General features: G+C 49.4%; 1 protein-coding gene across 8 annotated transcripts in view; it reads right to left on the bottom strand.

Annotated features, from left to right (window-relative positions):
- Rap1gap2 (RAP1 GTPase activating protein 2) overlaps positions 1-14,042 on the bottom strand; it is a 226,847-nt gene that overhangs the window by 187,497 nt on the left and 25,308 nt on the right. For 6 of the 8 annotated variants that reach the window (XR_012438714.1, XR_012438715.1, XM_074046620.1 and 3 more), the window contains one exon: positions 2,426-2,461. Coding sequence is in view for 6 of the 8 variants with exons in the window: in XM_074046620.1 (XP_073902721.1) it covers positions 2,426-2,461 (36 nt within the window). In the remaining 2 variants the exon portion in view is untranslated. Of the gene's footprint in view, positions 1-2,425; positions 2,462-2,933; positions 3,071-6,434; positions 6,494-14,042 lie in introns of those variants that run through there. The other 2 variants (XM_074046624.1, XM_074046627.1) reach the window with 2 other exon arrangements.

The raw sequence follows: 14,042 nt of genomic DNA, 5'->3' as shown, positions 1-14,042 counted from the left end.
TGATCTGTACGTCTTTATACAAACGTATAAAGATATCTGTTATAAAAACGTGTAAGATATCTGTATATCTTTATACCAGCAGCACACCATCTGTAGCTTTATAGGAATTTTTAAAATCAGAAGTACAGTCCTCCAACTCTGTTCTTTTTCAAGATTATCCTTGAATTTCCACATACATTTCAGCATTGGTTTACCAATTTCTGCAAAGAAGCCAGCTTGGTTTTGTTTGTTTTTCGCAGTACTGGAATTCAAACTCAGGGCCTTGTGCAAGCTGGGCAAGCACTCTACCACTTGAGCCACTTCCTCAGCCCCCAGCTGAGATTTTGATAATACGGGATTTTCAGTCCCTGAGCCAATCATTCCTGAGCTCAGTTTCTCCCCTTGGGATCTTTTCCATAAATTCCATCTTTTGCTTAACCAGATTACATAGTTTTTGTTTCTTGCAATGAAAAGAATCTCACAACTAGAAATTTAATTCCACACCCTGTCCCAAATCACCATCTCAATACCACCTCTCCAGCCCTTAACTATGTCCCAGATACCCAGAGACCCCACTGGACCCCCAATCTCAACACTGGCCAGTGCCCCCAGCCCTGCATTCTACCCTCTAACTAGTTCCCTTCCAAGTTACAAGTATTATATTTACCAGAGTAAACAAACAGGACCTCAAGAAATGCTTACATGGTTGAACTAGAAGTCCCAAGACAGCCCCAAAAGAAAAACTTCTTTCATTCACACCCCTCAGCAACTCTGCTTCATGCCTGCATCTCGCTCAATATGAAGACAGGCCCTTGGAAGGCCAGATATGGTTGTGCCCAATGGACAAAAGATATGGAAACTGAAGCCCAGAGAAGTTCAGTGTCCTGCCTCGAGATGGTGTGCCCTGACCCGGACAGGAGGTCCCATCGTCCTGCCCCAGCTTAAGACCAGCATTAAGCTGGGTGTGGTGGTACACACCTGCAATCCCAGTCACTCGGGAGGCAGAGGCAGGAGGATCACAAGCCTGCACAAAGATGGGGAGACCCTGTCTCAAAAACAAAATAAAAACAAAAGGGCTGCGATGTATCTCAGGTGGTAGAGCACTTGCCTGGCATATGCAAGTCCCTGGGTTAATCCCAGTACCAGGAAAAAAAAAAGAGAGAGAGAGCAGCTTTAGAAGGCACTTCCTCCCAGCAGTGTTCAGGATGGCCCTCTGGAGTCAACTCCATGGACAGACCGATCTCTCAAAGGACAGGGACATTTTGTCTTCCATTCTAGGCCTGCTAGCTGCCCACCCTCACCTTTCTGGGATAAACAAATCAGAGTGGAAACCCTTAAGAGCAGCTGTGCCTTCCCCAGGGACCTGTGTCCAGGGAGGACACAGTCAATGCTGAGAGGAAAGACTTTCGGCTGAGATGGGACAGTGACAACCAGAGAAGCTGCCTCTAAAAAGGGTGACTCATTGGAGAAGGGTTACTTTTTGGATGGGGTGGGGGGGACAGTCTAGATGTGGAACCCAGGGCCCTGGGCATGCTAGGCTTCCCCGCTGAGCTACAGGAGGAATTTTCATGAACAAGTTAATTCACATGTGGCAAGAGAATATTTTAAGCAAGTGATCAATTCTTTTTTGTTTGTTCTCTTTTTGGAGGTACTGGGGTTTGAACTCAGGGCCTTGCACTTGTTAGGGACCAATACTTTTTTTTTCCTAGAATTTTCCTCCTCTTCAATTCATTCAGCTGGAGTGGATGGTTAGTAAATCCTCTTTGCTCCAAGAGAGGGGATGCAAATGGAAGTTCTTTAAACTCTGGTTACGTATCAAAAGAGAAAGATCAGATGCAGACACAATGGCTGAAAAAACATAGAAGAAAAAGGAACAACAGTGGTGAGGGAAGGGAGAACAGCAGTTCCAGGACAGAGGTGTGCCTGCTCAGGGCTCCCTGCACAGACTAGCAACCATAAGGTAAACTGAGACAGACAATTCCCAGGCCAGACAGTTCTGGCATGGAAGCCTCAGAGAGCAGTATGACAAATGTCTAGTAACAGATGACTAATGAACAGCTGATCCCACATACACACCAAGGGTGTTTTATGAGGTTCTAGAGCTATGTCACAATTTACAAGTCAATCAGCAACGTCAGAGAGACAGCCTTATGGAATAAAAATTAAAGTGATAGAAAATACAGCTATCTTTCTTACTGCTATCTTTGTGGCCTGAAAGTCCACTACCCACATTCTCACCACGCTGGTCCTGCCTCACCCATTTGCGCCTCTGTCTTTCCCTGGACATCCAGGAATCAAAAGCCTGGTTCAGCTTCTTCCAATCCAAAAGACCACCAGCTGAGGCTGGAATCTGACAATGCCACAGCCATGATTCACAACATGGCAGGAACAAAGACCTGAGGGAATGCTGGTCTCTTGTCATCATAGAACAGAAAGTGGCACTTACTTGACCTTCAGACTCGCCAACATGGTCTTGTCGATCCTGCCAAGAGAAAAAGCAAGGACGTCAATCAGTGTGGGACTGAAGGCTCCCATCTATATCTGCAGGAGAGGAATCCCTGGGCTGGCCCAGCCCACCAGACTAGCAGACCTTGCAGGGGACAGCTGCTATAAGAGCAAGTTCTCCTCCAGCCTAAAAAGGGAAGACTGAGTTTTGGGAGAACAGGGACCACACATACCCCTATGACATGGGTACTATTATTCTCTCCATTTTAGAGATTAGGAAACCAAGATTCAGAAGGGTGAAATCACTGGTGGTCTAACTCCAGGCCCAGGGCTCTTAAGCGCTCTGTGTACAGCCTCTCACTTCATTACTGCTCCCCCATGAGGGGACTCTGCAACCCAGCTGCATTGGTCACTGGCAGAGGCATAATCAACACAGCAGGATTTTCTGGCCTTCAGCTGTGGGAAGATGCAAGCACCCCCAGCAACACGGACCCTCCTGCCCCCAGGACCTGCCAGTCCATCCAGGCAGGCAGGCAGACCCCTCTCCTGGGACAGAACCTAACAGCAGTCTCCAGGGGAAACCAGCAGGTGGGTTCCACCAGGCAAGGAGTTGGGAACAGGGAACATCACATTTCCTGCAGACAGTCCCGACAGCCGTTCCTACATCCAGCCTGCACCCGCCCTTTCTGGCACAGGAGGCAGTGTGTGAGCTGCTATTTTTACCACTACATATGCCAGCCCTTATGTCTGGAAAGGCAGGTCCCCTCCCCCACCAGAGACAGAGAGGGGCAATGCTTCCACTGTCTGAGTCTCCTCTTGTTTAGGAGTCATGACCACCAGAATGACCATCATCATCAGTGTCATCACCACCAGTAACTGTCACCATGACTGTGTTACATCACCATCAATGTTATCCCAGTGTCACCCTCAGTATCAGTTCACTAAAATGACCACCACTTCCAGGATGCTTGAAACCCTGGAAGTTCTTATGGGGACCCTGTCTAGGGTCAGCTCTGCCTCAAGCTTCCCATACTCATGACTGCTGGGGCCAGTGGGGAGAGGGAAAGACGAGAGGGTTGGGGCACATGGTAAGGACAGACCTGCCCTGGCCATCACAGGTTGGCACTGGGCTCTTAAGCTGGTGGCAGGATCCTCTCAGAGCAAGCTCCGGGCATCTCTGATCTCAGCCCCAACAGCAAAACCTGCTACACCCAGAGTGTCTGGTCCACATCCCTCCCAGTTTCTTTCCCAAACCCTGTCCTGGGCCTCTTCTTTCAGGCTTTCACTCCTGGTCTCTGCAAGTCTTATCCAGGTCCCCTTCCCCATTAGGATGTAGCTCCTCCACAAGATCCCTTGATCTGACTAGAAGTCAGAGCCCTGCATCCTGCTACCCAATCGTAACCCCTAATAATAAGCCCTCACATCATACGTTTTCTCAAGGAATCTCTTTTAATTCTTACAACAGCCCTGTTCTGTGGGGAAAGCAGAAATGCCACATGGGAAACTGAGATCCAGAGAATGGAGTTCCTCAATAGTCAAGGCAAAGGCAGATCTAGACCCTGGTCTCCTTACATGTGCCTTCTCAGCCTCTATCTGGTCAGTCCACTGGCCCCCAGGGGCTACAGCAGGCCCCGTCCCCACATCTTTCTCTCTCTCTATCTCTCTCTCTCTCTCACTCTCTCTCTCTCTTTTTTTTGTTGGTACTGGGACTTGAACTCAGGGCCTTCACCTTGAGCCACTCCATCAGCCCTATTTTTGCAAAGAGTTTTTCAAAATAGGGTCTCATGAACTATTTGCCGGGGCTGGCTTTGAACCACAATCCTCCTGATCTCTGCCTCCTGAGTAGCTAGGATTACAGGGATTACAGGCGTGAGCCACTGGCACCCAGCCCCACATCTCTCTTATCCAGCATCCCGCCCACCATGGTTCCCATGCTGGGGTGTGGCCTCCGGGAGGGCGGAGCCTGCCATTTGGGCAGGGCTGAGAGCAGCTATGGCACTGGGACTGGCCCTGGCCCTTTCAGGAACCCAAGTCCCCAGCTCCTCCCTCCCCTGGCCCATCCCACACTCACCATGGCTGCCCAGATGCCAGTGGCTCTCCAGTCTGGCAATCAATGGAGTTTTAAAATACCACCCCCAGTATGGCTCAAGTGGTGGGGCCCTTGGTCTAAGTTCAATCCCCAATACTGCAAAATATAAAATAAAACACCACCCCAGGGATTCCCTTCACTGTCTGGAGGGACGAGAGTTCCAAGAATCTGTAATTTAGCCCCAACTAGCTGTGACATCCCTTTCTAACTGACAGTCATGCCCAGATTGTGCCTGTACCCCGTCAGACTCACTTGCATGCCCAAGACCATTGCTGCGTGCAAAACACCTCGCTTAGTCAGCCCACAAGCATCCGCTGAGCACAGATGATGGTCCAAGGACCAAGAGACCATGGTGAATAGGATGGAGCAGGCCTGCCCTCCTGGAAACTAGTCTAGCAGACACTGTGGTTGGCACATGGGATCTCTTGGACATACACTAGGTCTCTCTCCCCCCACCTTCCTCTTTGTTTCTAAGGCAACTCTGGATGACCACATTCACATCCTCCCCCTCACCTGGCGAGGTTCAAATTACAGGCCCCAACTTGTCTCTGGAACAGGGTGTCTCAATGCATAGCCCTGCTATTGGGGGAGTCACTTGGCATGACCAGACGGAGAGCTAAGCCTTGCAAAGGGAGCTTTCTGCATGCCCCACACCTTACAGAGAAAGGTGGGTCTGGGAGAACATAATCTCATCCCCTGAGCCTTGCCCTGCAAGAATCCCAGCTCAGTCTCACACATCCACCCCAGAGAAGGAAGCAGACTGTGTAATTCAAACCCAGATCCCACTGTCAGCACAGCAGCCTTTGGCCCAGCATCAGGGAGAGCCTGTGAGCAGGCACCAAGCCACACTGCCACTCGCAGCATCATCTCATCCTCATCGTTCCATCAGCCAAACATGGAGTCCCCCAATCTCTTCCTGCAGGGGGATGGATAGCAAAGTGCTTTCAAAGAGGGGAAAAGGGAAATAAAGAGCTGTGCACATATGGGAACAGAGTCCATTCCTTCCCAGCCCTACTGTGTCTCCCTACCAACCCTGTGTACCATCCCCAGTTACCCTCCCTGTTCCTCACCAGGACACCCTGGCCACCCTCCCCCTAATTTGACAACGTCCCAGTCCCACACACTGAAAGGAAACTGATAATGAAAACCACTGGGCTCTGCTCCCAGCTGAGGAGAAACCACCACCAGCTGGTAACCAGAGAGAAGCCTTTAACCTCAGTCCCCACTTTCTGGTCACCTGGGGAAGAAAGAGCATCTCTCTTCTCCCAGACAGAAGCTGAAAGGCAAAAGGTGGCCCAGAGGGCAGGCATGAGGCAGGACACCTAACAGTGGGGCAGGGAGGACAGTGACCTTGAAGACAAGCCTTCCACTCCTCTCATGACTAACCCCCCAAGAGGAGGCAGACAACAGACCCCCTGCCATGGACTCACAACAGTGCACACATATGGATACAGGCGACCCAAGAGGCAGGCAGGCACCTGCTCCCAAACAGGGAGTGCCCACGTGGTTACACAGAGAGGAACATCCAGCCAGCTAGGCACACACTTCACACACACACGGTCACAGGCTGGCAGCCACAGTCACACACTCACACCTGCACACACGCACACATGTGCACACACACGCTTACATACAAGAACACTCTGACACAGACATATGCATTCAACTGCAGTCACACCCACTCACACCCACACTGGTAGCTAGCTCCAACCTTCTGGATCCCTACAGACTGTGCCCCTGGGACAGTAAGAAAAACCTTACACCACTGTCCTCCAGTCTTCCCCATCTGGACATCTGAAAGTGCCCCCTGCAGACACAGGTTCTCAGGCACAACCCAAACACCGTGGACCCTACAGACAGCCAAAGAACTCAACAAGACCCCACCTCCAAGTTCGCTCCCATCCCTTTATCTGTCACCCACCATCCGAAGCCCCCAAAAGAGACGCTGCGCTTCCTGCCAAACATGGTTGCAATCGTGAGGTCCAGGGTCCAGCGATGCCCCCAGGGCCGTTACTGAGTGGGCCGTGGTGCAGCGGTCCGCCACAGTGCAGGGCAGGGCGCCAGGCGTGGCACCTCCCTCCTTGCCTGCCCCCCAACCCCAGCTTCCTGTGGGTGAGGCTGCAGTGTTGGGAGGTGTGTCCTGTACTCCAGGCAAGGGAGGTCACAAAGAGCAGCTTCCCCACACCCAGAGGAACCCACACCTCCGGAAGGGGCTCAGCTGGCAGATTGCACCACAGCCCCATTTGGCAGCTGGCCCCACACAGCCCTGGCTTCCCGGAACACAAAAGAGGCCCAAGGATTCCCACAGCCCCACCTGGGAGGGAAGGAGAAACCCACCTGGAAGCTTCAGGGACACTGAAGACTAGGACCCCCTCACATCACTCCCCAGGGCTGCCTGAGACAGGGACCTTCACCTGCTGCTGTACTGTGGCTCAGGACATGACAGATAAACCAGTCACATACTTATAATTGCACCAGCACACACATGGACATAGGTATACATGTACATACATGGGCACAGGGGCATGCACACACAGCTATAAGCATATGTGCATATAACATACACAGGATACATAAGTACACACAGACACATGCATGCTCATTAGACCCCTGCACTTGCATATGCATAGAAACACATTCACATGCAGGTCCACGTAGACTTCAACAGATGCCTGTCCACTCCGCTCATTTACTTACAAATGCTCATATAGGCATGCGCACATGCACGGATGCAGACAGGTGCTCAAACGTACATATTAACATAGGAGCTCAGACTGCTCGCATGCCTGTGAGGTGCTGTGATGTGTGCACACACACATACATGGGCACCGAGCTGTACTTCTCAGGCCCCATGCAGGGTCTAGACAGAGGTTGGAGCTTTGCCCTGCTTCACATGGGCAGGGTTGGGGAGAGAAGGCAGCACATGTGCCTGGGTGGGTTTGTCTTTCAAGTTGGAAGTGCAGGGCTGATCTCCTAACCACATGCACCAATGCTGACCACATCAGGACAGCAATACGTGTGCACTGATGACAGCCCCTCAGATATAGACACTGCAAAAGACAGCAGGGTAAGTGGACACTGATGGGGTGCCAGGCCCCCACCCCACCCCAAGCAATGGAGAGGAAGAAATAAAGCTATCCTAGTGGGTGCTGCTGTCCTCTGACCCAACTTCCCTGCAGTGTCCTGTGCAGGTCCTGCTGCCACTCTCAGAGTCAGAGGTTCTGTGCTAAGGTGCCAGGTGCTGGCCCCAAGCTGTGGACAAAAGGCACAAGGATCTCTACTTTCTGGACCCCCTCTGCAGCAGGAAACATTACAGTGACCTGATGCTGCACCCTGAATAGGCTTGGGGGAGCAGCTTCAGAGGCTTGGGCCACAGCAGGGCTGGGGGCTAGCTTCCTTCCCCCCAAACAGCTGGCCCCCAGCAGAAGCCAGAGATCTTCAGTTCAGGCTTCCCTTCACCTCCAGCTGTGTCCTGGAAAGGACAGTTCACAGTCTGGGATGGCTTTACACCATTGGGCGCTGACTGCATACAGTCACCAGTACATTTCACCCCTGATGCACCCATCCCACAGCCAAGAAAGTCTCAACAGGGCCTGTGGACCCTTGAGTATCCAGCCTTCCCTGCCTCCCTCTGGCCTCTTTTGGAGAGAAACACCACTGCATTTCATTCACCCCTGACAGGAGCTGGCCTACCCAGGCATCCACTCTCCTGAACCTCTTCTGATGGGTTCAGAAGACCTGAGCAGACAATTACACTCAATCCTGGGACATTTCCACCTCTCTGCCCTCAGGGTGGCTAAACCACAGGACAAAAGTCTGGGGTGGTGGGGAGTGCAGGAAAGAGAAGCTGATCCCCAGGAAGGCAGGGGACAGAACAGACAGATCCATTCCAAGTTTAAGGCCGTATTCTGAGCTCCTGGATCCAGCTATGCCAAAAGTCAGTTGACCCCTGGGCATATAAGAACCAGCATAAGAAGAAGCAAACAAGCAAACATGCTTTTATTCCCAAAGCCAATATGAGTTGGATCTCTCTCTCTCTCTCTCTCTCTCTCTCTCTCTCTCTCTCTCTCTCTCTCTCCCCTCACACGCCATTGAGAAAGTTCTAACTAAGGAAAAGAGCTCAATGAGCAAGAGCGAAGATGAGAACAACCCATCTGGCTGCTCTGCCTGCTCCCTCTGCCAACTCCCAGACTTTCTCAAGGCAGAGCACTGTGCTCAGTGCAGAAGCTCCAGGGAGAGCTAGACACAATTTATGGTCTCAATCTATAGTTGCTGAGATGGGTGGGCATCACATGAGTTACTAAGAACAGAATCCCTTCTGCAAACTACTTACTCTTTTATCAGTTAGAGGGAGTTGATGGTGGCCCATCTTTGGAGCGTACATTGTTATGCTCTTGTGTGGGAGAAAGAGGTAGGGTGACAGCCACATCAGATTCAGGCACACCCCACCACCCACAGATACCACGTGTGAACGATGCCCACTGCACCAATGCTGGGGGAAGAGGCAGCTGACAGATGTTCTAATACAGGGCCCCATGATCTTTGGAGACATGCAGGTATGAGGCCACCTGGACCAAGTGTTCCCAGAGCCAGGAAGGCCCAGGCCTAAAAATCTCAAGGGCAGCAAAGGCAGCCTGGGGACCAGGCAGAGGCTCCACAGCTCCTGTCACCTTGAAGCTGGTTTCTGCCACTTAGCTGGTCCCTAGCAGTCACAAAAGACATTCATGGGATTTAAACACCTGGCCAAGGAGCAGCAATAACCTAGTACATTGACAAGGAAGGGCATGGAACCCATAGCATCCTGGACATCCTCCGTAGTCCTGGGATCCAGGACCTCCTCATCCTCAGGGTGAGAACCTAGAAAAGGAAAGGGAGGTTCCCATGTGACTTTTCATTTCACTCCCTGAGCTCTAAGGGCAGGTGAGAGCAATTCTAGAGGCATCTCTATGCTTCCCCACTAACCCCTCAGTCTTCCAAGCTTTGAAGCTGTACAAACTCATGCAAGTTACTTAACCTCTCTAGGCTTCAATTTTCCCCTCTGTAATATGGGGTGGCTGCCACTAATCTCACAAGGTTTTCAATGAATGGAAACACTTGGCACCAGGCTCCACAGCACTATGGGAGCTGTTTAATTACTATCTATTATGACTCCACCCCCTGCCCTTGTCTATCAGCTTTGGTTCCTCTTCCGTGTGGGGTGGGTGGCAAGAAAGCCCCAGACTCTCTGGGAAGAACTGTGAGCCAAGAGAAAAGGGAAGCACTGTGTGAGCCAGCCCATCCCTCCACCAAACACAGTCTGCTTCCTCCCAGATCTGGTCTGATTTGTAGCCAGGCTGTCAGTCAGAATTGAGTTGAGAAGGAGCCACAAAGGAGCCAAGGGCAGCCCCTGTGTTTATGAGCTCACTACCAGCCAGGGTTGGCCTCATTACCTAGACCCATTCAGCCCCACATCCACACCAAGATGGTACCACTGTTATTCCCATGTTTCAGATGAGGACACTGAGGTCCAGGAGGGTTGAGGAACTCCACAAAATTCACCCTGCTCCACAGCAACAGAATTAAGTCTGTCCTCAGCTACTGCTATGGAACCTACCAAATTGCATGATTCATGCAGTACCCATTGTACAAATGGGGAAACTAAGGCACCAAAAGCAAGGCACAGTTCAACAGTGGGAGAGAACAGTAATGAAGAGCAAGTGCCAAGCACCTTCCCAAATAGGCTTCTTTTCTCCCAAGGTTACTCTTCTACCCTCCCCATGGTCTGCTTTGGGTCACATGGCACAAGGCCCAGCTCCCGTGGTGGAGCTTGTGGGTGTTCCTGGAGGAGCAATCTCGGGGACAAGTCCTAGCCAGGGCTTTAGGCCCAGGGCAGGGCTCCAAAGAACTCATCCCACTCCACCTTTCAAGGTAGGAGAGTTAGAAAGCTGGGTGCCACCAAAGGAGAGGCAGCTCAGGCTCCTGTCAGCAGCAGCCCCTGCATCATGTCACCAGGCCCCTGGGCAGGAGGGAAGAAAAGGGAGAGTGTGGTTTCCTGTGCTTAGAAGCTCAGACCTTACAGCCACAGTGTGGCCTGGGCAATGAGACAGGCTCCTTCCCCTGGTGCGGGGATGGACAGTCACAGGAAGTTCAGGAAACAGATGCCCCTAAAGAAGTGGCACTCAGTGGGCCAGCCTACATCTGTCCCATCCAGACAGCAAGAGATGACACCAAACTGGCTCTGTGCAGCTCAGTGCTCATCCTGCTCCACTTTGAGCAGGCAACCTACTCTTCTGTGTATTCAGTCTACCATTCATCAAAGGGGAGACGCAGATTGGCCTTCATTTCCTTCATAAGTCTGGTGAGGACAAGGACAGAGGCAGAGAAAGACAGTCTGATCTCCAGGGAAACAGCACAGTGGGCACGCAGAGCAGCAATCCCACATCAGTGAGGGGCCAAGATAAAACAGCATCTAGCATCTGCGTAGTGATTTCCAGCCCACAGATCACTTCCCCGAGTGCCTATCTCAGGGCCCAGACTGAATTTCCCATTGCACAAGTTCTGAAAAGTAAGACAATGACAAAAAAAAAAAAATTGCAAGAGGACTGCTTGTGAAAACCAGGTTCCAAAAGACAGACACATCATGATTGCACAATTCCCTCCTATCTGTTCCTTTTCTCTTTTTTTTTTCTGGCAATACTTGGGGTTTGAACTCAGGTCTCATGAACTATTTCCCCAGGCTGGCTTTGAACCATGATCCTCCTGATCTCTCCTCCTGAGCAGCTAGGATTACAGGCATGAGCCACCAGCGTCTGGCTTGTCCTATCTGTTCTTGGCCAGTTGACCAAGAGACTTGCTAGCAGTGCAGTAGTACATGGCTGTGTGCTAAAAAAAAAATGACAAAAGTTTTAGCACAATTAAACTTTCTTTTCTTTCCTTTTCTTTTATGGTACTGGGGTTTGAACTCAGGGCCTCATGCTTGCTAGGCAGGTGCTCTGCCACTTGAGCCACAGGTAGGATCTCACATTTTGCCCTGACCTCCTACAGCGATCCTCATGATGGCTTCCTACACCAGTTTTCCTGGATCTCTGACTTGTAGAAGGCAGATCCTGGAACTTCCCAATCTCCATATTGCATGAACAAATCCCTCGTAATTAATCTCTATTACACATGTATGTGTACACACACACATTATTCTTTTTTTCTGGAGAACCCTGACTCATACAATATCAAAAGTTTGAGTGCCCATATCTTTGTGTCAACAATTTTTAGAAATTTATCATACAATTTAATTCATACCAATTGATAAAATCTATCATATAGATAGCATAATTTATGATAATTATAATTATCATATCATTATAATTAAATACCATAGCATTATAATTAATGATAGCATTGTTTGTAATCACAAATACCAAAAAAAAAAAAATTAAAGGGTTATTTGGAGTTAACTACATTGTGCAGCAAGTATACAGTGGAATACCATGGCCATTGAAAAGAATGAAGCAGATCTTACATGTGTTAATATCGAAAGACATTCTAAAAATTCATGTTAAAGGGTTGGGATGTGGCTCAGTGGTACAGCACTTGCCTAGCATGTACAAGGCCCTGGGTTCAATCCTTAGCACTGAAGAAAAAACCAAAGTAAGACCCAGAACAGCTCGTGTAGTAGGATTCCATTAGTTTATATAAATATATAATTTTTATACATGCTAGACAATTTCAGAAAGGAAACATAAGCAATGATCTGTGGCTCTAAAGATGAGACTGGAATTGCCTATCTGGGAATGACTTTTCACTGTATGTTCTTTTATGCTGGGTTTTGTTTTCTTTTCAGTATTGGTATTTGAACTCAGGGCCTCATGCTAGGCAAGCGCTCTACCACTTGAGTCACTCCAGCAGTTCCCAAATCTTATGCTGTTTTTTTTTAAACTATGAACATACTATAATTTGAAGAAAAACATGTTAAATAAATGGATGGTTCTCCCTTAAAGAAAACAAAGAAGAAGCCCAGTCATAGTGGCTCACACCTGTAATCCCAGCCACTCAGGAGGTGAAGATAAGGAGGATCAAAGTTATACAACAGCAATGGCAGGAAGCTTAAAAATAGGAAGGTTATCGTGGTCTGGGCTGGTCTGGGCAAAAAACAAGACCCTCTCTCTAAAATAACCAGAGTAAAAAGGGTGTGGCTCAAGTGATAGAACACCTGCCTCACATGAAGCCGTGAGTTCAAACCCTAGTATCACAAAAAAATAAAAATAAAAATTATGCATACCTCTCCCACTTGCCCCCAATTTTTTGTCTATTTAAACCTAAAGCTCATGTTTGTACGCCAAAGATGGCTAAAGATGGGCTGAGTGCTTACTTTGTCTCTTCTGGAGTGTTCTGGGCTGAGTACAGGGCTTGAGTGCAGTTCCCAGTACTGCCATAAATAAATAGATAGAAAGAAGTAAACATAAGGGGGCAGATCCAGTGTTATAAAACAGCTTCTCAAATGATATGCTTAGCACAGGCCCTGGCTTCAATCTCCAATGCCAATCCATCCATCAATCAATGTTTCAAATGTACTGAGCAGGAGAATTACTTAAGGCCTAAAAAGCATAGGTTCAAACCCCACTCCCGCAGCTTGCCAGTGATGTGGCCTTAGGCAATGTCCTCAGCCTGTCTTTAACTTGTCTGTGCTGCAGTTGTCCCATCTACAAAATGGAGATAATATTAGTACCTCCTTCATAGTGCAATTGGGGTGAGGAAATGAGATCATACATTCCAAGCCTTCAGAGCCATGCCTGGCACAGACCTGCAGGTGTGTTAGCTAGTATGACTGCTAAAATTCTGATTCCATGCCTGACATAGTGGTACATACCTGTAGTCTCAGCTACTTGGGAGGCGGAGGCAGGAGGATCACTTGAGCTCACTGCTCAAACTGGGCAACATAACAACACCCTGTCTCAGAAAAAAAAGAAAAGAGAGAAAAAAGGAAAAAAGCTGCACACAGTGGTACACGCCTATAATCCCAGAACTGAGGAGGCTGAGGCAGGAGGATCTGAAGTTTAAAGCCAGACTATGATACATAACTGTTTCAAAAAAAAAAAAATCAGATTCCATTATTCAAGGGTGGGACTAGGGAACCATCCCCAGATGATCCTGACGCAAAAAGAATGAAATATCATAGTATATTCCCATGATCACTGATGACCCTGTAGTTAGGTAGGAAGACATGGGGACCAGGAACTGCCTGAAGGGAGTTCTACTAAAGGTACTATGGCCAGTTCTGTGCCTTCCCTGCATCTGCTGACCCCCATCCAGCTGGGCCACTAACAACTCTCACCTACTACAGTGCTTCTTCACCAGGATGGGCCAGAAGGTGGACATTAGTGCCCTCTACAGACAAGTTTTGATGGTGCAAGGAGAGCAAGGGGAATCTTGTTTCCATTTCTAGAATGTCAGCCATATTGCCCTCTGGCAAAAAAAGATTGAGGAATGGGGGAAATTCTCAGTGCTGCAAAATATAAGCAACAACCACCTGATGTCAGAACATACGGATCCCCCA

Source organism: Castor canadensis, chromosome 11, assembly GCF_047511655.1.
Source record: "Castor canadensis chromosome 11, mCasCan1.hap1v2, whole genome shotgun sequence".
Classification (NCBI taxonomy): Eukaryota; Metazoa; Chordata; class Mammalia; order Rodentia; family Castoridae; genus Castor; species Castor canadensis.
Note: the sequence above shows the minus strand (reverse complement) of the source record. Positions and strands in the feature narration are given on the sequence as shown.